The sequence below is a fragment of the Dermacentor albipictus genome, chromosome 5 (assembly GCF_038994185.2).
Source record: "Dermacentor albipictus isolate Rhodes 1998 colony chromosome 5, USDA_Dalb.pri_finalv2, whole genome shotgun sequence".
Lineage (NCBI taxonomy): Eukaryota > Metazoa > Arthropoda > Arachnida > Ixodida > Ixodidae > Dermacentor > Dermacentor albipictus.
The window spans coordinates 124,737,598-124,760,601 of record NC_091825.1 but is presented as its reverse complement, the minus strand read 5'-3'; the positions used below and the strand labels follow the sequence as shown (position 1 = coordinate 124,760,601).

Sequence of the window (23,004 nt, the reverse complement as noted above, 5' to 3'; positions counted from 1 at the left end):
GTACGTTCTTTGTTTTTAATAGTTGTATCGGCTGTCTACGAAACCGCCAAACTGCAAGCGGGTATACACTGCTTGACAAGTGCGCGTCTCGAGGATTACCCGCATGGTATCATTTATCCGCCGCAACTTTTGTATGGAACCTTGCCAAAGTGGTTTTGCGTCCGTCATTAGAACTTATTATGTCGATGTAAACGTACAAGTGCTTCCTGAACGTGTTAACTATTGGATCTTACCGCTGTAATCGCTAGTCACTTCCCAAGGTCTTGTAAGAAAATGGACGCTGTCAGCAACGGATCCCTGCAGCCAGAGTTGAAGCGAAAACGTTCCGACGCTGAAGAGCAAAGGTGCCCCTCATTGAAAGCATCGTCGCGTTTTACTCGAAGGGTCTTTGGTGCACGCTCTGACGAAATTTTTGATAATAAATTTCAGCGAAGAATCGCTCAAGTTGAGGACAAAACATGACAATGAATACTTCAAGTGAGTCGTGCATAGTGTTATGCTGAATGAATGTGTTGTATCTAACGAAATTATTTGTCTTATCCCCATCGAAGGTGCTACGCCGGACTGGACATTCACAGAGAGATGATCGGTGATTTTGCGAGGACGTTTACGTATAGAAAGGCGATATTGAACAACTACAACTGCATCTACCAGCGGTCCGTCTTGGACCTAGGAGCCGGCACAGGTTTGCAAGAAGCCGTAAGCATACTTAGGCATCTGCCTTAATACGTGCCCACTTCATTTCATTGCAGGCATCCTTAGTATGTTCTGCGCTCAAGCGGGAGCCAGGAAAGGCAAGCTTATTCTCTTATTGAAGGTCAATTTCGCCGGCGCTGCCTTGTGCTGTAACGATGCCCCTTGCCTGCAGTCTATGCCGTTGAGGCCAGTGGTGTGGCCGAGGTAGCGAGAAAGGTTGTGTCGTCAAACAAAGTTGAAGACCAAGTCGTGGTGGTTCAGAGCAAAGTAGAGGTAAGAGGCAGCGAAGCGAATCGTTTTCCTTCATCTATGGCTGTAATACAGTGGCGCAGCGAGAATATCATCTCGGAGAACGTGCTGTTTTTCTTCCCTGTCGTCTACTGTACGCGGATGTCTAGTTTCGAATGAATTAGTACGGCACTGGCCCAATTGTTGAAGTTGTTATGAGTGTTACTGTTAATACCGCTACCTCTTCGCAATTACCGCGCGTGCCGGGTGCTATCAGGGCATGGCTTGCGCGGTAGAGCAGCAGTTAAAGTGATCAGGGTTGTTTTAAGGAAGTACCTTATAACAGAGTACAGAACTTAAATGTACTTTCACCGCTGTGCATTCAAAAGCGAAAGCACATTGTGAATAAAAAAAAGAAGCACAAAATCATTTTTAAATGATCAAGAAAGAATAGTTTCTAAATTGCCTTCTCTAAACTTCATGTTAACAAAGGTTATGCTTTTCCACTTGCTTGGTGCAACCTTGTGGAACGGTTCACCATATGCAATCAGCGGTTCAGTCTTAAGTGATGATTATTGTTTTGGACCGTTACATGATCGCATCCCTGGTTACCATGAGCTTTCAGTAGAACTGGATTAGGGATTCTAGTTACTTTAAGGGGGCATTCTTGTTCCGAGAGCAGCAAGAGAAAGGTTGTGACACTAAGTGCCACTTTTTATTTGTTGAGTAGTAGTATAAGAGGAGGTCCTGGAGTTATAAAACTGTTAGAGGGACTTTCCATTAGGCACAGCATTATTGGTAACTAAATAGTGACAGCAGAGTAAAAGAGGATAACATAGCAATCAGGTAGGAAGATTGAACATGTACGACATGTTCAGTGTTCAAAATGTACAAGTAAATAGATACAGAGATACATACAGCACAAAATCTATGCAGTTTCTAAAAAGAAAAGAAATGACATAAAAACATCAAGACATTTCTGTTGCTCGTAATCATCCCAATCAACCGTTGTCACAATGTGGTAATAAACACTGTCTGCTTTTCATAGTTATTGCGGGCATAAAAATAAAGTGTAAAGGACATCACAAGAGTCCTTTAACTTTACCGATATTCTGTCGTAAGAATGTACCTACATGGCCATGGTATTTCTTCTCATGTTTGACCATTGAAAACTTGTGTATATTTGGCAGCAGTTCTTTAAGCGACCTGAGCTCACTGAATCACATTCTTTCTTGAGTCTTGCCTATAGTTCCTAAGCTGAAATGGGAGGTAGTTTCACGTAGCCAAGCCGGTAAAGTGGCAAGCATTCAAAAGAAAGGCTGCATTGCAGAGAGGTTGGGGTTTGGTCCTGAATTTCCGTATGCTTTTTTGTACCAAGAATAGCTTCCTGGCTATATGGCACTGTGGCTTGATTTTGACCAATGTAACAGTGCCAGCTCGTGCGTGCACTCATACATGTGTTTCTTTGTGCCTTTTTTCAGGAAGCAACGCTGCCTGAGAAAGTTGATGTTATTGTCAGTGAATGGATGGTAATTGTATTCCCACTCCCACTACTGCATGAAAACTAGGGCTCAAGCAGGTGCCTTAATTTAGAGGTTCCACATAACTTAAATAATTGATTTTATGCAGAGAACAGTCTTACAGTCGTCCACACTTATATCTGGAGCACTTAACTGGTGTGTGCTTTGTTACAAATAAATTGACATCTGAGCATTTCTGGCCAGTTTGAGAGACTGTGCTTGTAATCAGCAGAAGCCACTAGGATATCCAGGCAACTAGTCCTCCCTGCCTTTCTCTCATTTCCATCTCTCTCTCTCTCTAATATACAGTTTGGTACCTTAAAGGGACACTAAAGACAAATATTAAGTCGACATGGACTGTTGAAATACCATTCCAGAAACCTCACAGCGCTTGTTTAGTGCCAAAAATACTTAGTTTACGAGAAAATCGCATCTGAAGGGTCCTCATACCTTTAGCGCCATTAATATCACCCCCCCCCCCCCCCGAATGGAGAAGGGTGGCACTGCAGACACCATCACTGCCCTTTACTGTCATCGGTTACTAAAACAGCACGCGACAGAGTGTGCTACAGTTTTTTGCGCAAACGTGCGGCTATGAAGGAATCAAGCCCAAACATAGCGTTGGATTTGCCACTGCAGCTGCTCTTGGGCAAGTGCTGTGGACCGTTCAGGAATCTCACAAAATCAGATAAACGTGGCATTCTCTGCTACTTGCAGTTTGTACAAGATTCGCGAGCCAGCAAAACTAGCGCAGCACTACGCAATAACGAAACTACTGAAACGAGAAAGTGTGGGTGGCACAAAGCGGAGAAAACAAAACCGTTCATCTGCCTGCGTTGTTGTAAAGGGTAAAGTGAATGAGTTTTTTTTTATTCAATTGGAACTGGACGAACAGTATTTTTTTATGTTATAGTGCAATGCAGTGGTCTTTTTATTACACGTGGTTGAGTACTAGTGACAGAATTGTAATGAGGAGTGCCTTCGTCAACGGGCAAGGACTTGAATGTCTTGGGGGAGTTTCTAATAGTGTCCTGCATTCACCTCCATTTCTTGGTTACTGAAGCTCTGTTCGCGATAATATTGACACCTTGGACGTTCTCGAGCACTAATCTATCACTTTAGTGTGGCTTAATAGTTGCCTTTAGTGTCCCTTTATATCTAGCTGCTGCTGTTATTACTCATTGCTATGCAGGGCAGCACTCAAGTGCTCTAGACATATGCTTGTATTTACTGACATAAGAAACTTCCATTCCTTAGTTGAGATGTTTGAGGGGTAGTCTTGTTTACCTCTGGACTAAGATGTTGGCGTTTTCTTCTTCCTAATACAGGGTTACATGCTCCTCTATGAGTCCATGCTTCAGTCGGTGATATTTGCGAGAGACAAGTGGCTGAACAAGGTAGACTGTTTTCCTTTCTATTAGACATTTGCAGCTTTCACGGTGCCATTTGTACCACTGAGACTTAATGTGAAAGCATCAAATGGCTCATTGAGTGAAACAGCTGGCATCCAGCATCTGTAGCAGCCTAAATTCCCATTGGCTGCGATGCCATGTCATGAGCATGCCTCAACGGAGTTCCAGTTGGCTGCAACTCTACGGCACGAGTGCACCTCAACAGAGCTGAGAGGGCATCGCCGCGATGCTATGTCACTCTTGCTCTTCGAAGCCTGTGTTATTGGCACGTTCCTTGTCCGTGCAAGCTCTTGCTTGTATCCTAACGTTGCCTTAGTGGGGCGAAATCAAAATGCACCAAGCGTCTTAATGTGCTCGCTTGCCCGTGAGGAGTTCATAACTCGAAGGGCCACTCAGCGGCGTTCGATTGGACATTAATTCTTTCACATTCACAACTCATAAGAAGTGCTTAGGTGTCCTCGAATTGTAATATTTTTTTTGTTTTTTCTGCTACGGTAATGTTACTTCAGTACTGATGCGTGACAGCTCAGATATATAGTGGGCTCACCCATTGCTGCTGAGCTGTTATGACTATGACACGCATGTGTCATGTTTGCTCAGTGTATTGCATTAAGACAGTGTAGTGCTGCTCATGCTTGGTACATTGAAGAGGATCAAACAGCACAAAAGATGGAGTTAAGTGTATATGACTGACCCCTTGTCCTGTCTTTTGTATTGTTCGATCCTCCTTAACACGCATCAACTCGCCCAGTTCAGCACACTCCTGCACGCATGGCCCACCAAATCTTTTGCAAAAGTGCTGGTACCATGTATCATGAGTTTTTACTACAGACATGATTGTTTCACTTTCAAAAGCAGTGTGGGTAGAAGCAGCAGAGAGCACACAATAGCAAGTGCACAATTTCTCATTCGTGCCTGATTTGCTGCGCAGGCCATGTGCATGAATGCATGGTAACCAACTTCTCCTTTTTGATTAACCGCCATTTGGCATGTCACTATGACATCCTGCCCTGGACCCGCCGTGGTTGCTCAGTGGCTATGGTGTTGGGCTGCTGAGCATGAGGTCGTGGGATCGAATCCCGGCCACGGCGGCCGCATTTCGATGGGGGCGAAATGCGAAAACACCTGTGTACTTAGATTTAGGTGCACGTTAAAGATCCCCAGGTGGTCGAGATTTCCGGAGTCCTTCACTACAGCATGCCCCAAAATCAGAAAGTGGTTTTGGCACATTAAACCCCATTAAAAAGAAAAAAAAAATCCTGCCCTGGCTGCATTATCTCCTTCATATGCGTTCATTACACTACGGTATGTTATATGGGTGCACCTTAGCTTTGCATTAGCGTGAACTTGCTACAGGATTAGTCTTGTAGTGCATTATAGGAATGCTGACATGAGATTCCTTACATTCAATTTTTTTGCCTTACATGAAGGTATGTGTCATGATGTCATGACTCAGAATTTGCTCACATGGGAGCAAAAGCTCCCAACATTTTGATGCTTGCTGCGGGCCACTCAGTCATCTGCTGATTGCGCGGTCTGATGTAGCATCATAACAGATGACTGAGTGAGCTGGAGCGATTGCCAAAATGCCGCAATGGTCTGCTCACACGTGACCACGTTCTGCGTTGTTTGCGACTCGTGTACCGTCTGAGAAATGAAACCCAAAATGGTGTGTACAAGCGCTATTGTAGGGAATTATTTAAGTTTCACTGAGACTTGACAATATTTTATATTCGTGTTTTGAGGTCTGGGTCTTCATTTACCACAAATAATGCAAAGTTTAAAATTTGATATCAGTGCTTTTTTAATGCAGAACTTACTTAATATAAGATGAGTACTAATCATCCAGCTGACATTGTGAGAATAGCTGTTTAATAGAACTCTTAGCTAGGCGAGCTGGTTTATGTGTAGAGAAGACATTAGACTGCAAATCGGTTTGTGCTATTATGTCTTCTCTAGGCTTATGTTGCTGTAGCATTTCTTCTTATCTGTTGATGTTAAGAGTATGAGAAGAGAACAGGTGATCATCAATTACTTTTTTCTTTGCTTCGTTTCTTGCAGGATGGTGTTCTGCTTCCAGAAAAAGCTCGTATGTTTATTGCTCCTCTGACTGACCCGGACGAAGGCTTTGAGAGGCAAGTGCGAAGTGTTCAGTCAGTTTTGTATTACTATCAGCGAGTGCTTTGTCACCACTTGGCAGCTGTTACTTCTTGTTCTATATCATGCAGTGGCATCCTCACATTACGAAAACACACACAGTTATACATGCGATAATTTTCTTTTATTAGATGGGCGAGATTGTCTGATTCATTGAAAAATCATGGTACAATGTCCCCAAGCCACGAAGTTTTGTACATCTGCTTTCTTTCTTCTTTAATTGGACATGTGAAGCTCTTTGATTAGAAGTGCCAGTCTTTATACCTCTGAATGCTTGTTTTTCAAATGTTGCAGCTAGGAAGGTGTTTATCAAAGGATCCACGACACACTGGTATTGCACGTAAGGAAAAACATGAGGCTTTAACACGTGTGATTATTGCATACTCTGCCAACATTACTGTAGCTGCAAATGCAATAGTTGACATTTACTTTCAGCCTTGCGCGATTGTTGATGTGGGAAGCACTGTTGCAGATTGTGCTGTTCTGTTGTAATAGTTATAACGTTTTAATCTCAGTTGTGCAGTTAGCTACGAAGTGCTGAGTGATATTTCTCCAGTTGGATCACTTGCATTGAGGCTTTATTAGAGAGTTTTTTAGTATGGTGGCTCCAAAAAGTTTTGCATGAGCCGGTTTTAGGGTATGCAAGCGAGAAGAGTTTTAGAATAGGGTTTTGCACTTATGTATTACGTCTTGCTCTTGGAGCGTCGCTGTAGCTTCACAGCAAAGTTGCAATAAATAATCACACGAAATATGATGAAGGATGCAGTTTTGGCTTGCCTAATTTGGTGCTTAATTAGAATTTTGATGTTCATCTATTATCAGGAAGCAATTTGTTGCATTTAGTTTTTGTGACTATTATTTGTCATCACCAGCCTAGTTAATCCAAGAGGTCAATTGGACATGCACTCATAGTGACATTCATGACTTTTGCCTTTGTTGCAACGTAAAGTTACAGCTTCACGTTATCCTCCATGCCGAATATGAGCTGATCACCCATATCTTTATCTTTACTTTATCTAGACATCAGTTGGAGCAACCTGGAAGAGATTTTCCTTGTATATTGAGCACATGCCCTAGCAGGGTTAGTCTTTGAATGGCCTGTGCAACATTGAAGAAATACACGAAGAGGCTTCTCGGTCTATGTTTAGATTTGGCTAGAGAATGAGAAGCCACAGTGGAAACAATACCTTTATTCAGTACATATTAAAATAAGTAGAATAAAAGAACACAATGTGCTTGACCACAGCCACACTGGGACACTAGCACAGTGCTCTAGCTTTCCAGTGTGGCTGTCACTTTGTAGAAACGTGCCACAATAGCACGAAAAACACGGATTGAGTTTCGGGGACAGCCTGGGCTCACTTTCTATAAGAAAATTTTTGCTATGTCTTGTGCCATGCATTTCCAATGTGAAAGAAACAAAGAAAACTACAGTCGCCGACCGTTTATTCGGACCTCACGGGGACTGCGAAAATGTCTGAATAAACAGGTGTCTGAAAAAGCAGATTAAGAAAAAAAAATGAAATCCTTTATTTCCACGCACTTATTCGGGCTCGGCAGTAGGCTTAGAAGAAATCGTGAATGCGCCATTGCACGCTGTTCCGTTTACGCGCAATCAGATAAGCCTGAATCTCGAAGAGGGTCGTACGGTCACTATTGGCGGCTGAAAGCACAGTCACTGCTCGTACACGCTCCGCATGCGGCGGCAGTGTAGCACATGGTGCGTCATCTCCCGACTCAGAGTCATCGTCTGGTGGTGCAGCAGAAACCTGACGAATAATCTTGCCGTCGTCGAATTCTGCGCATGTCAATACAGCAGTGTCAGCACCTATGAAACTGTCAAATGAGACGGTGTCCGGAATCGCAATGCAACCACTGCGCAGGTCTCGGCAGAACATTGTCCGCGTCAGTAGGGAGCACATAGGAAGGCGACAAATCTTAGGCCTCCCGACACCTGCTTGCCGGCATTGCCCAGCGCAGTCTGCGCGGGCACTGTCGGCGCCATTAGACCCTTGACGCGATGTTTACGTATGCCGCGTTGGATCACCGAAACTTCGACACAGCACACAAAGCAAACACCACCATGCCGACACCAGTCGCACAAACGAAAAACGCGGCCTGCTCGCAGAGTCTTGCGCGAAGAAACAAATCAGCTGCTGGATTGTCTTGACATGGCTTACTAAGCTGAAACCGGAACTGCTGCAGAGCCGGTCTATCTAACCAGGCAGAAACGATGATGATGAGTGGGGATTTCCAGTAGCGCCACTTCATGGGGCAGCAAGGAAGCTCCATTCAAAATAAAAATGGCGTTCAGCAAGTCGAACCATGCACCGGTCAGAGTCGGTGCATGGTGCTCTCGACCAAGTTGGCTAAAGGAGTGTCCGAAAAATCAGACGAGAGGTTGCAAGGTGTCCGAACTTTCGGCAGTTGTTATACATTATGGTCTATGGGGAGAATGGCGGTGCCGCGAAACTGACCAAATAATCGGGCATGTCCGAATTTTCGGAGTCCGGAAAATCGGTCGACGACTGTGTTGCTTCAGAACATGTGGACACCCAACAACACGATGTCATCGTCGTGGCAAAGTTGCATTCGTTAAGTTGCTGCCCTCCCTGGCACCAACACTTCGAAAATGATCGTCAAGCTTTGGCTACAACATGATTTGGCTGCGTTTGGCCACAAGCTTGGCTTCACTACAAGATTCGACTGTGTATTCACCTAGCCCAAACATTTCCCATTTAGGCCTACCACCTCTCAAATCAGCAACCAAACATGGAAATAGCATTGTTTCATTGATCAGTCTTAGTCTGTTACGTGAGATGAGACAAAGTGATAGCCTAAATCACCACTTGTTTCTTAGAACCTTACAAGTTACCAGGAATCGAGTCGAAGTTGGAATAAGGTGGGAACCATCACTTCGATGGTTGCTGCCACGTTGGTTGATGTAAAGCTTTTAGGACAAGTTTGGGGCGGCGTACTATATCTGAGAAATAGCATACCCGACGCAATCTTAACGCCCTTTGCGTCTGATGCATTTACAATGGTGACAATGTTATTCCTTTGGGGCCCCAAAATATTTGGGGTCCCTATTCTAAAACTCTGTTAAGACAGTGCAACCCTTATATGGCAGTGGCATCAGGGCATCTTTTGCTCCAACATTTATTGTTTTGCCAGCGCAGTGACGACCAGCTTTGTTGGCTTTATCACTGAAGCATCATACATGCCCAGTACTGTATTACAGATTTGATTTTCCTCAGCAGCTGTGTTTCAGTTGGGCAAACTGAAGCACCTCATTTACTGACATTTCACTGAAGTGTGAAAGAACATTTGGTGGTTTAATTAGTGCCTTCTTCTTTGTGCTCATAGCACGAATAACATAACAGTAATGATACATAAAACAACTTTAGAAATAATATTTCTTTCTTTGTCATTTTTTGTCTTCATTCAGGTGGTTATGCCTTTTATTATGGCCTTCACTGGGTCCTTGCCCTTTATACAATTTTTTCTTTTTTCTTTCAAGTTACTTTTTCTCCCACCTGCACCTTTTGGAACTAAGGTGTTCCAGAGCTGTGTCACTTTATTGTAGATTTGAATTTCAATGGCATATTAATCTCTAACAGGGCTTGTTACCTTAGTTTTCGAACCACTATCATACTCGTTTACAATTTTGCATTCTAGACAAACAAAATACTGATGTTATAGCAATTTTGTAAGTTCTTGTGGATTTTGTCTTGTAGCGCTACTAGAAATTCTGCTTGTTTTGAGTGCTATGGTCTTGCTCTTTCCTGCAGGATCGATTTCTGGAAAATGGTAAAGGACAACTTTCACGTGGACATGTCTTGTGTCACTGAGTTCGCAAAGGCCGAGATGTACAGTAAGCATCTCGATTTTATCTTTGAAGATGTGAACTTACGTTCCTTTCTCTTTGTGAGCTCTTTTCTCACGTAAAATTGGACGGTTCTAAAAAAAAAAACCTTTTTCTTTTTCAAACTTTCCAGAACACATTACAGTGAAAACTGTAGATGCAGAGAATGTGATCTCAAGAGGCACTTGCTTTCTCGAGCTGGACCTCTACACTGTCAAGTCTGAAGACCTTCAGTGCATTAAAGTGAGTTGCTCGCTCATGACATCTATTGAGAGCTCTCTCGTACACTTAAAATTCAATAGCTCATGTTGTTACACTGAAATAAAGTGCTGGAGTCTAGCTACATACTGAATTTACAAAGCCAGACACAGCAGTGGTCAAGAAGGAGTCCAGCCACACATCAAGACAGAAGTTGTCATCCTCAATTCAGCAGTCTTTATTATAATAAAGTGTCGTGTACGTGTTTGGTAGGTATAGTAGAACCTCTTTGATACATTTCTTAGAAGGCCATGGGAAACAAGTGCATGATTCAGGAAAGCAAAACATCAGATAATGAGGTGGGGATGTTGCTGCATAGGCGTGAAAGTTGAAGTAACCATGCAAGGTGTCAAAGTCAGCCACAGTGGCTTTTACCGTATTTACTCGTATAATGATCCCACCTTTCGTCAAAAAAATTGGCGCAAATTCAGGGGTGCGATCATTTCGTGGATTAAATTGCTAGCAAAAAGAAAAAAAGCTTTTTTTCATCCCGTGTTTGCTGCGGGATGACAACAGGTCAACAAACAGGCAGCTACCACTGTAACAGTGCAGGACACTGTTACAAATGGTGGCCAGCGGAGCAAGCTAAATGCGCCAAACGCGATTTTTTTTTTTCCCGTGAGTACATTACGTGCATTGAAACAGTTTCTTCCATATCAGCAATGAATAATGTTGTCATTGTCGGCAAGTTTGTGACAATCACATAGCTATGTCCACTTTGAGGGGACAGAAACAGAGATGAGCACGCTTAGCTGCTAGTGACATAGAAACACATGGCGGGCATGCCACGAAAACTGCAGCATTTGTCTTCACCACTATCCTAATATGGCACGTTTCTGCTAAGGGTGTGTGAATATCTTAGCTGTGTTACAAGCGTCGGCATATGAATAGGGTACACTTCCAACGTATCAGTGTGAACGTGCCTACTATTGTTGCCGCTCGCGATTTATTGCGTGCCCACGAGTGGAGACAAGAGGAATCAAAAGGCACCTTTTTTGTTGTTGTTGACCACAACCATTATAAAACCTACAAATAATAAAGCCAAGACAAGTTTGTTGTAGCTCTTTTTTTTTTCATGGAAGCGCGGAAAGTGATGAAGGGAATGAAATGGGGCATCTGCTTAAGAATGGTTGGTGCGTGCAGACTGCTTGATATCTCTTGAAGAGTCGGTTGCGTAGCATTCAACAGATGGTAAGCGCAATCATCATTAGCTAGACTTGGCACACAACATATCGCTGCGGCAAGTTCGGGGTGCGATCATTACATGGGAAAGAAAAAGAAATCGAATTCTAATGACAAAATTCAGGGGTGCAATCATTATGCAAGCAAATACGGTAACAAGTGCTGCCTGTGGATTATGCCTCAGCGGGGGTGCACCGTGTCAGGCTTTTCAATATGATAACTTAGGAAGGCAAACATAACAAATGAAAAGAGTGGGAAGAAGAGGGCCTGGTCAAACAGAGTTCTAATAACCTGTGTTGGGTTAAGAGTACAAATTAAAACTGGAAGAAAACAGCCTACGTAAGCTTGCCGTCCCAAGATAAAAAAAGCAAGTGAAACAAAAAACGGGAGATTCACTGTAGACTACAGAAGCTAAAAAATTTTTATGAAAAATAAATAAATAAACAAAAGGGTGAAACTGGGTATGATAGTAAATTAGTAGAGTAAATTGTGTGCTGACAGGCTATAGTGCTGCGCCACTGTGTTGGGAAGTTTCTTGGCTGTGTCCTGTTCAGTCTAACATTCACTGACTGTCTTCTTTTGCCAATGTATTGTTTCTGACGCAGTGAAAATTCCAGCATGTAGATGGAGTTTGAGCTAGTGCAGGTAAAATGGAATCAAATCCAGTTTTACCTGTAATAATTGAAACTTTATCTACACACTTCCCTTTATCCCTATCGCTTCCCTTTCCGATTCGTCTTTTCTCCCCCCCCCCCTTCTTTTTTTTGTTCTTTGACATCAGCCGTCGCACCACCACACACAGGCCTATTCTCTTCCTCCCCCCCATTTATGGGGGAGCGTGTAGAGTGAGCTACGCGCACATAAATATGCTGCTAAGGAAAGCAGTTGCTGCCCTTACGAAGACAAGTCTCCTTGTAGAAAGGTTGATTTCAGTGACATTTCTTGTTCAACTGCTGCTCATCACTCCAAGTTTATTGAGTGTCACTCGCAGCAAATGTTACTTTGTACAGCCCCGTCATAGCCGTCTAGAGCGCTGCGCACATCCGAGACCCCTCGCACCCGTATAGGAGCAAGGTCGAACGACATAGTTACCTCTGAGCAGGTGCTGCCAGGTGGACAGAACTTCACCACTTACTGTCATAACCATCACCCCTTGTGCAGCTGCTCCCTTTTTCGGTTTTATCTTGTACATGATACTATCAATCCCTTACAGGGTCAAGATAGGAGGGGGATATAGATCATGTGATTGATGGTTCTGCCCTATGACAAGATACACGAGTGTGCATTTAAATTATTTCTTTTTTCACGTCATGAGTAGTTTCAATGTCATGCCGGAATGCACCCCGATAAGGACCCACTCCTGCCGCCTGGCATTGCTGGTGCGTATCTGGGCTCCCCATGTTATCATGCAGAACCACCAGAAAGGGCTAACTCCACGAAGGACATGGATAAGACAGTGAGTGGCCAAGAGCTGTCCACCTGGCAGCGCATGTTCAGAAGCAACTATGTCACTCCAGCTTCCGCCGGTACATGGCACTGAGGGTCTTAGAAGTCCCCAGACAGCTGTGATGGGGGCTGTAATTACGTTGCCCTCTTAAAATAAAGTGTGAAGAAACACTTCGCGACATAATAAGCAACAAGAGTTATCAAATTCTGGAGACAGTGGTGGAAAAGCTGTGCCAATTGCACCAAGAGCAGTCCTCCGTGCCATCTTGCACCAAAACGGCATTTTAGCAGAAAATTGCGCCACACCTCCGCCAGGGAATGCATAGGAACAAAGGCCTCATTTCGTTGATGCTGCCTGGCCGGTAGGGCTGCAACCAAAACCTAAAGTGCACTATCATCATCATCTTCATCCTGGAAGTTAATGGAGCGCCATAGCTGACGTCGTCGTTCCACCATTCACTGTTTAAGCCTGTTTTCACATTTCTCTTCAGCGTAGGTTGCAGTGTACTGCCACCTGTTATCTGTGCCGTGTGTACTTTTTGTACTAATGTGGCACAGAGCTTGCTCAAGGACGCTGCCAGACCAAAAGGTGCCTTGTATAATATCCAGTCTAACATTGTTTAGCATGGTTGTTGGCAACCTTATATATATGTGCCTTGTAATATGGGGGCTCAACCACTGACACATATTTGCATCTTAGGGGGACTTCTCCTTCAACCAACCCTGCACATTCGGAAGAGCAGGTTCCATAGTTCTAAATTAAACAGCTTTTACGTGATCCAAGGCACAGTTATGCACGAGAGATTTTGCATGTTAGCTGCAACGAATGCCAAATTCAATTTAGTAGTGCACATCCAAGGGCGTTGTATTTCTTACATGTCCTTATTTCACAATCTCTTTTTTGCTTTTATTTTTCTTGCTCGCTTGGAGTGCTCTGAACACGAATATGCTTGTTGCAAGTCAAAATGGTGGAAGCAGCTTTATACCGTGATATGTGCCCCGGGAGTCAAATTACATATTATAGAAACTACAGTAGTATAGTAAATTTTATTCCAAATGCCCCATTGACGCACATAAAGCCGACTCTATTATATTTATTGACAATGTGTCGCTACTGTGCAGTTTCTTGAATTATATTTACTGTTTTTGAATGAATCCTTTAATGTCATTTCCCCTCTTTTTAATGCAGGAAAACTTCATGTGTTGTTGCTATGGCCATGGCAGGGTTCACGCCTTTGTCATTTGGTTTTCGGTGGAATTTCCTCGGGATGTGATTCTTTCCACATCACCTTATGACTCGTGAGTTACTTAGCTTATTTTGTAGTCAGTAGTGAATGTCTGGATCTTTTGTTGTGCGCTTCACTAGTGAATAGTGAATATTTATGAGATCTCAGTGGATCTTGTATTCTATGTGTCACTGCGACTTTTCTTAAAACCAAGGCTTTAAGATAGGCTCAAGCGACTAGCTGGGATCAAAACTTGCACATTTAGTTTGTTATATGTCATTTCTGTAGGTCGATAACTGATTTTTAGTTGTTTTGCGTTCATCAGATTGTGTGGTGAGTGAAAATGTTTGTTTCTAAGAGCGTTTCTAAGATACTAAATTTGGTTTACACGATTCTCTTTCTTGAAGTCATCATTCACTTTAATACTAGCAGTTGAGAAATTTGAGAGCACGGCTGTTCAGTTTTTGTTAATCAAGTGCACCATCAAGAATATGGAGCCTTTAGTTGAAAAACTAAACACAAGGGCTTGGTATAACCTGAAAAGGAGCAGTTTAGGGTATTTGGTGCAATCCACAGACAAATTGAATATGGATCAGTTCAGAGGTACACTTGCAGTTGGCGTCAAAAGTTTGCAGTCCTTGAAATCAGTGGAGAAGCTGAATATTTCTGCAGCTCAGGCACACAGCTTGGCATTCAGATTTCTAGTCTGTATTAGTGTCATATTTTCTCAACTATAGCCTGCACCCGATATCCACAGGGGCCAATTTGGGATTAAAATAAACTTTTTTTGGATAGTTTGCACCCGCTTACTTCGAACAAAAATAATTTTTTTATTTAGCTTACCTGGAACCCGTGCATAGTCAGCTTATATTAATTCAACCCTGATGGGACTGTCGAAATTGGTTGATGTGTCCGGAAGGTTGAATTAAAGACGATGCAGAAAAAAACATAAAAACACATTGCTTATTTATTTGACAATACTTGGCCAACACGTCCCCCCTGAAATGCGCACCCGCTTTCTATATGTACAAAGTAGAAAACTAATGTAGATATAACATTAGATCTCCTGAATAAAGTGGAAATTGAACGCGCACCAGATTTTCTACCGAGAAAAATGGGCAAGGGTCTAATATGTGTTACGCGGTTGCGGCCTGTTTTCTTAACTCAGCTGCACTTTTAGCTTTGCTGCAATACAGCTGTGTTATGCGGCAATGCATACGAAAGATCTTTTAGCTCACTTGGGAAAAGAAAGCGCACACTAAAATTGGTCAAACACCATAATCAGACATTGTGAGCTGCCCTTATAGATGTGAAAACTTGCCTAGGGAAGGCAGATGGATGGATGATCTGTTTGTGAGCAGATTACTGGCGAAAAAATAATCAGGACATGCACGCTAGTAAAAAGCATACTTCAGATGAATACATGGGTCTTGTGCCATGAAGTCGCAAGGCCTTCACCACTGTGTGTGCCAATCAGTCACAAGGTTGTGAGTCTTCCAGCTTCCATACTGCCTTGTGCAAAATAGAAACAGAATTTGCTGATTTATTCAGTAAATAACAACATGTTGATGCAGTAAGCATTTGTTTTTGTTCTCTGGATACCCTCAATAATTTGACAGTCAATTCGGAAATTTATTTTGGTCCTGTGAAATTTGAATTAATGAGGTTTTGCTGTACTATTCGAACATAGTGTGGTATGGTTTTACTGCCTGCTGGCGCAAACTGCTGGGAAACTCCACATTTTTTTATGAGGTTCATGTGCCATAAACATTTGACGCCAACTGTACATGCGCTGAAGTTTCAGTTAAACTTCCAGTCCCATGCATTGGAATTCGTGCAAATGTGAGTTTGTCAGTATATCTGGTTGCCGTGTGTTGTTTCATCATCTACGTACGTAGTGTAGCAGAGTGTACGAGGAGTTGATGCCATCGCTTGCAATATTGCCATTTGTCAAAGCTACATAGACAGCAAACGGCCATGTATCTAACACGGAAACCTTGAGAAGCTGCTGTTATTACTTGTTACAAAGGGTTGAATAGAGCCTCGAATTAGTCTGACCAGTCTTGTCCTCTCCAGCAGTCTTTGTGCATTAGTGGCATTAAATGTGTGAAAAGAACTTAACTTATTTCCGTGCATTCGTCTGACAAACTTTTGAAAAGGGCTGTAAAGTGACCCAGCACAGTTGCTGGCATGAAGCAAAGCGCAAGAAACAATGTTGTTTTCTCATACAGTCGCCGACCGATTTTCCGGACTCCAAAAATTCGGTCATGCCCGATTATTCGGTCAGCTTCGCGGCACCGCCATTCTCCCCATAGACCATAATGTATAACAACTGCCGAAAGTTCGGACACCTTGCAACCTCTCGTCGGATTTTTCGGACACTCCTTGAGCCAACTCGGTCGAGAGCACCATGCACCGACTGTGATTGGTGCATGGTTCGAGTTGCTCAACGCCATTTTTGTTTTGAACGGAGCTTCCTTGCTGCCCCACGAAGTGGCGCTACTGAAAATCCCCGCTCATCATCATCGTTTTTGCCTAGTTCGATAGAGTGGCTCTGCAGCAGTTCCGGTTTCAGCTTAGTAAGCCATGTCAAGACAATCTAGCAGCTGATTTGTTTCTTGCCGCGTTATTCGTTTGTGTGACTGTTGTCGGCACGGTGGTGTTTGCTTTGTGTGCTGTGTCGAGGTTTTGGTGATCCAACGCGGCATACGGAAACATCTCGTCAAGTGTCTAATGGCGCCGACAGTGCCCGTGCAGACTGCGCTGCGGAATGTCGGCAAGCGGGTGCCGGGAGGCCTAAGATTTGTCGCCTTCCGATGTGCTCCCTACCGACGCGGAAAATGTTCTGCCGAGACTTGCGCTGTGGTTGCATTGAGATTCCGGACACCGTCTCATTGACAGTTTCACAGGTGCTGACACTGCTGTAATGAAATGCGCAGAACTCGACGACGGCGAGATCATTCGTCAGGTTTCTGCTGCACCGCCGGACGATGACCGAGTCGGAAGTTTACGCACCATGTGCTACGCTGCCGTCACATGCGGAGCGTGTACAAGCAGTGACTGTGCTTTCAGCCGCCTATAGTGACCTTACAACCCTCTCCGAGATTCAGGCTTATCTGATTGCACGTAAACGGAACAGCGTGCAACGGCGCATTCGCGATTTCTTCAAGCCTACTGCCGAGCCCGAATAAGTGCGTGGAAATAAAGGATTTCATTTTTTTTTTTCATAATCTGCTTTTTCGGACACCTGTTTATTCGGACATTTCCACAATCCCCGTGAGGTCCAAATAAACGGTCGGCGACTGTATGTTCGGTCACCAGTCACAGTGTTCCTACATGGCAGCACAGAGTGCATTGCTATGAAGTCGCACAGGAAGGCAAAGTTGCCATTGTAACTTCCTGTTTACACTCAAAATGTTTAGGAATTTTAGTGTGGATTATATAGTCACCAAAATGTGATTTATATATAAATGCAGCGAGAACCAAAGTGAGAAATTACTGAGCTTCCAAATTCATTTACGGAAACTAATTGCACTCAATGATTGGGAAGGACAATGTGCATTTTACTTTTCCACAGTTTTGATGGCTTATTTGGCTCATGCAAGAATCACGCTTGCGTGTGCAGCAGATATTGCGACTCAAATTTTGATATGATGCCAGTTCTGAGAATAAAAGCGCATTGTCATACCTTGCAACCTTCCTGAACGTTACAGATTTGAGCTCATTCTATGATTTTTATGAATGTTGTGTCTGGATTTACGAAAAATAAGTTCTGTTCAGAAAAAAATTTCTTCCACCAAGGTCCAACCACATTCTTGGAAGTCAAGTTTTTTTACTGTGAAAAGACACTAGAGGGGTACTTGCTTTGAGCGAGCTTCTTTTAGACGAGGTACAAAAGCGGGTAAAATTAACAGCATTAGAGTCTGTACGACTAAAAAAAACAAAAAAACTCTAGTACCTAACTTAGAGGCAATGGCTTTGCGCATTTGAGCTTGAGGTTGTGGGTTTGGTCCCGGCCATAGCAGCTGCATTTTGATGTAGACGAAATACAAGAACACTCACGTTCTTAGCTTTAGATGCACCTTAAAGAGCCCAGGTGGCCAAAATAATTTGGAGTGCCCCACTGCGCCGTGCCTCATAATCATATCGTGGTTCTATCATACAAAACCCCATTTCCTTCTTTTGCGGGGAAAGAGGGGCTAAGAACTGTGTGTTGCTTGTCAGTTTGTCCTGTTTCAAGTTTGCTGCTGCTTGTGTGCTACATGTAGAGGTAAGTCATCGTTAACAAAGTGCGTATGCATATCCCACAAAAAGTGTGCGCTCAGGGCAAACTCAAGAAATGCTTGCGATTCCACTACACTATCCATTTCATCCACTCCAAAGTTGTGTCCGCGGGAGTTTTGCCAGTTTCGAAGTACAAAGGTTGCCAGGTATGCATTGTGCTTAAAGATGCTTCTCCCCTCTGTCACTTGCAGCGAGACGCATTGGCAACAGACAGTTCTCTACATAAACCCTGTTGATGTCAAGCAGGACTCAGAGATTCGAGGAACCGTCACAATCAATCCAAGTGCTGACCACCATCGGTAAGTAAAAACTTGGCAGTTATCCTGGCTTACCTGCTTTTATTCACTTCATTGTCCATTTTCTCTATTAAGAGTGTCACAAAGGCGAAATTCGCACTGCCCTGATGTCACACCTTAAGGCAAAATTTGCATATAACCTTCGCTGATTATTCTCATTATCCCAGAAGCTTCTGGTTATTTGGTATTTTGGGCACTCTTCGCTTAGTCTGAATAATTTATCAGCTACTCTGTATTGCTTTATATTAGTGTGTGTACTTAATCTTTTTTCTTGGGTCCCCTAACTGCACCCTCACCTCATAATCGTGACCGCCTTATAGTTGAATCAATACGGTATCAGCACCGTGTTCATCTGGAAAATGAACACCAAAGATCTTTCCTGTTAGGTGCTGAGATCGTATGTCACACACTTGAATTAGAAGAAAAGGGGTTAACCGAGGGGCCCAGTTTTTGTTAACCATATCATGAGAAACCAACACACAAAGATACCAAAGACAACATAGAGGAAATTATTTGTACTTACTAATTGAATAAAGAAATGATAAATTAATGGCAATGAAAGCGGATGAAAAAAACAACTTGCCACAGGTGGCGAACGATCCCTCATCTTCGCATCACGTATGCAATGCTCTAACCAATTTAGTTAGAGCATTGCACACATATTTTTTTGTTGGCTTCTCATGACACCCTTAAATTGTCATACGAACAGACCCTAAACAAAGGATAATAGTCACTAAAATGCTAATTTTGCCATCAGAAAGCTATATGGCCTTGTATAAAGTTTGACTATATGAAGTAAACCTTCTCATTTTAAGAATTTCCAAACTATAGCATACCTTTGAGGACCTGCATCATGTTTTCTCCCATAAGGAAGGCCAGCATACTTTATAAAGTACACTATTGTGCCATTTGTACTAATAAAGGGCAATTCATAAAACTTTTGCAATGCAGTTATAGTGTGAAAAGATTGTTGCATACCAAAAGTCGATGAAATCTGGCAGGTAGTTTTTCTTGGGCCTTTACGACTTAACTACCTGAAATCTTGTATATAAAGGTGAGACTAATTTTCTTGGATAATGCAGTTGTACCTTACCTGTGCCTTTCTGACATACCGTATTTACTCGAATCTAGTGCGCTCTTTTTTTTTTTGATAGAACAGGTTTGAATATTGCATGCGCGTTAGCATCGAGTAGAACCCTAAATCTGCATTACCACATCACCATTGGCATTTCAAAATGGCCGCCTCATACGCACTTCGAACCTAGCTGCCGTAGCTTCCTCTATGTGCTGCAGTACGTGCACTTAATGCTTCTTTTGGCTAGTGCACCATCCATCTTCCCGTTTTCTGTGTTTGCTGTATCAGCATGGAAGTGCCAACTGCAAAGACTTGCTGAGTTCGTCACAGTGCCGCAATTAAAAGGAAAGCGATCATGTGTGCGGAGACAGACGAAAATCTGGCCAAATTTCAACAATACTTTTGTTGCACGCACTGAAATTGCAGTGTCAGTGCAATTGGAGGGGGTCCCTTCGCTCGTCTCGTCGTTTAGCGCTGTTTTTATTGCTCGTAAGTTTCGGAGTTCCCGGAACTTGCGTACAGGACTGGTGCAAACAGGAGAGGCATTCTACACCAGCAGCTGCTACGTACGGCACAGCCGCACAGCCCCTATCTTGAAAGCGATCTGCGACGAAGACAAGAGTCTATGCATTTAGGCACACTGTGCTGTGTTCTCGTCGCTTAGTTCGCATTGAAGCGAGAGGCCGCACAAAGGTCAATTCCCTCGCTCCTGCTACTGCACTTCCTCGCTCCAGCGTTTTGAGAAAGAGTTTCCGCGGTCATTGAGTGAGACGTGTTCATGTTTGCTTGTGCACGCGTGACACCATGCTTGTTAATTTAGCTAGTAAGCGAATGTTTAAAGTTTATACGGTTGATAAAACTACTATCCCTACTTTTTGTATAGATGTCTACTAATTTGATATTGTAATCGATGCTTCGCCTTTCGGGCGAAACTGCGACTTTACTTATCGCAACTTACGTGCATTGAGAGTAAATCATTGTTTTTTCCAAATGAGAGAAAGTTGTATTTCTGTATGAAAGACAGAGGTGTGCGGTACTGTAAAGGACTTCCCTTTTTTTTAGATCATGGCAAACAGGTTCGCGTTACAATCAAAAGCAATTTTGTCCCTCTTTTTTTGGTCGCGGAAAACAGGTGTACGTTACAATCGAGTTCACGTTAGAGTCGACTAAATACAGTAACATGTGTCACTTAGGGCAGAAATGCATGCCGACGTGTTGTCAAACTTCAGAAATAAATTTCCCTACAAACTTCCAGAGAAAGTGTGTAACAGAACTAGTGTCACTGTCGGCGTGCACTTGAATCGCGGTCTCTAAACTTGGTACTCTTCAGAGCGGTCAGATAATCTCGACAAACAAGTGGTGGGTAGCTTTCTTGGAAAAAGATCGGATAGGTGAAGTGCCTTGTCCAGGAATACATCGAGACCAGCATAATATTTCATCTGATATATGTGTTTAAAAGTCCCACTTAATTGATAAAAAAAAAAAGTGATTTGTACATCATGTTATAACACATGATTTGGGGGGTTGCTAATTTTCTTACATACATTAAAGAATCCATGTTAAAAAATCATTTATTTTTTATCACAATGTTGCTTTGTGCTTAAACAATGATCGTAGCGAATGCTTAGTTCTTCTTCTCACTTTGAACGAGCTGCAGTTCGACTTAAATGCTCGAGTGCATGCCAGCTGGAATATGACCTAGCAAAGTGACTCAGGAATGAAAGGGTACGAGTCAGATTAAATAAAAGGCCGCGCAATTGCTGTAAAGCCCAGGAAAGCAACAAAATATGTGATTAAAGGAGTTGACAAGTTGCCCAGTGAAGGCAGCAAGCCTGCTTGTATTAAACGGAACTGGTTATTTGACTTTCTATTGTCTCAACAAAATCTGGTGATGCTGGTGTTCATCATTTGTGTAGCTGGGCATTGCTTCTGGAGTCAAATAACCCTATATGTTTCTTACAGTTCTTGCAGTGCAAATCATGCAATGATATTTATTTGTACTATGCACAGAATGTTGGACGTGGAGCTGGCCTTCACCGTGGATGGCAGGCAGGCACGAAAGCAACTGTACCGAATGAGCGAGTGCGGTCCTTGAATGCTGCAATTTTAAACTCTCCTGGCCTTCTTTTTTTTGCCAGCGCTGTTTCAGCATGTGTATTTATTTTACATGGCATGTACAGTGGAAGGCGGCAACCCTTCAATGTCACAGAAATAAACCCACATATGTTTAACTTTCATTTCACCAAAAATCCAGCGGTTGCATTGTGTCTGTGTTTGAATGCCATTGCACTGAAGCAAGAAAAAGATCTGTCCCACTGAAAGCTTGCCGTGCTTATCTCTGCCTAATTTATTGATATGAGGAGTGCACTATCATTTCAGTGTTGTGCTGCAGAGACAAATGGGAAGGAAAATTATATGGCAACTGAAGGGGGTATATACAGTCAAACTTCAATACATAACGAAGCCTCATATAATGGTTTATCGAATACTATATGAAATTAAATCAGAAATTGGGTTTTTAATGCTTTATTGCAATCAAGTGCTTTATTATAACAAAACCTAGAATGTGTGATCTGATGTGCTATTGATTACAATGAAGCAAATTCTTGTTTTCAAGTGGCACGAAATATAATTCCGTTAGCAAAAATTGTTGAGTACAGTCGCCACCCAAATTTACAGATGCCAGATTTGCCAGAACAAGTCGAGCACGTCAGATTCGACAAACGCCTCCTCAATGTAGTCATCGCCTTCAGAATCTGACATCTCTGTTAGGGCAGTTTTCAGTCTGGCTTTCTTAAAATCGTTGACAATAACCTGAGATGGTATTGCTCGTGCTCATTGACGATCATTGTGCAGCTGATTTCACTGCATTGTAGTGCGGGGAATATTCGTAGGCAGTGTGTGAATGTGGTATCTTCAAGCATGCTTCCAACCTTAAAAAGTAGTCATGTATTGTCGGCACCTGTAGATAGTTTGCATCTCACAAATTTTCAACTTTTAAACTTGTATAGCTCGTGGATATAGTCTGGAATATGAAGTACTTGTGCATTTCAGCCCATAGCTTGGCTAGGTTGAACTGCAGCCTGCAATCAAACGGTGCCGATCTCATGTGATCACGCTGATTGTATATTAGTGGCATTACAAAACACGCACACGTAATTTATTGTTGTTCCCATTTTGTGTTTGCACAGCAAGTGGCCAACGGGCCATCAAAATTTGCAGGAAACTTTTTGCTGACCCATCAGAGGCGGCTACACTTGCATAGATTTCATCATGATATCTTTTTTTGCCTGTCTGTAAGTTTATAATAAATATTGGATATAATGAAGTATTTTAGTGTCAGATGCGAGTTTCTTATA

At 42.8% G+C, this 23,004-nt stretch overlaps 1 protein-coding gene across 1 annotated transcript; it reads left to right on the top strand.

Annotated features, from left to right (window-relative positions):
- The first annotated feature begins 45 nt into the window (after positions 1-45).
- On the top strand, positions 46-21,894 carry LOC135913966 (protein arginine N-methyltransferase 6-like). The gene is made up of 13 exons (XM_065446676.2): positions 46-344; positions 430-477; positions 552-685; positions 753-794; positions 869-969; positions 2,406-2,453; positions 3,773-3,841; positions 5,918-5,991; positions 9,805-9,887; positions 10,012-10,121; positions 13,954-14,063; positions 18,466-18,573; positions 21,656-21,894. The coding sequence occupies exons 1-13, from the start codon at positions 274-276 to the stop codon at positions 21,738-21,740; spliced, it is 1,083 nt and encodes a 360-aa protein (XP_065302748.1). The 5' UTR covers positions 46-273; the 3' UTR covers positions 21,741-21,894.
- The last annotated feature ends 1,110 nt before the right edge of the window (positions 21,895-23,004 follow it).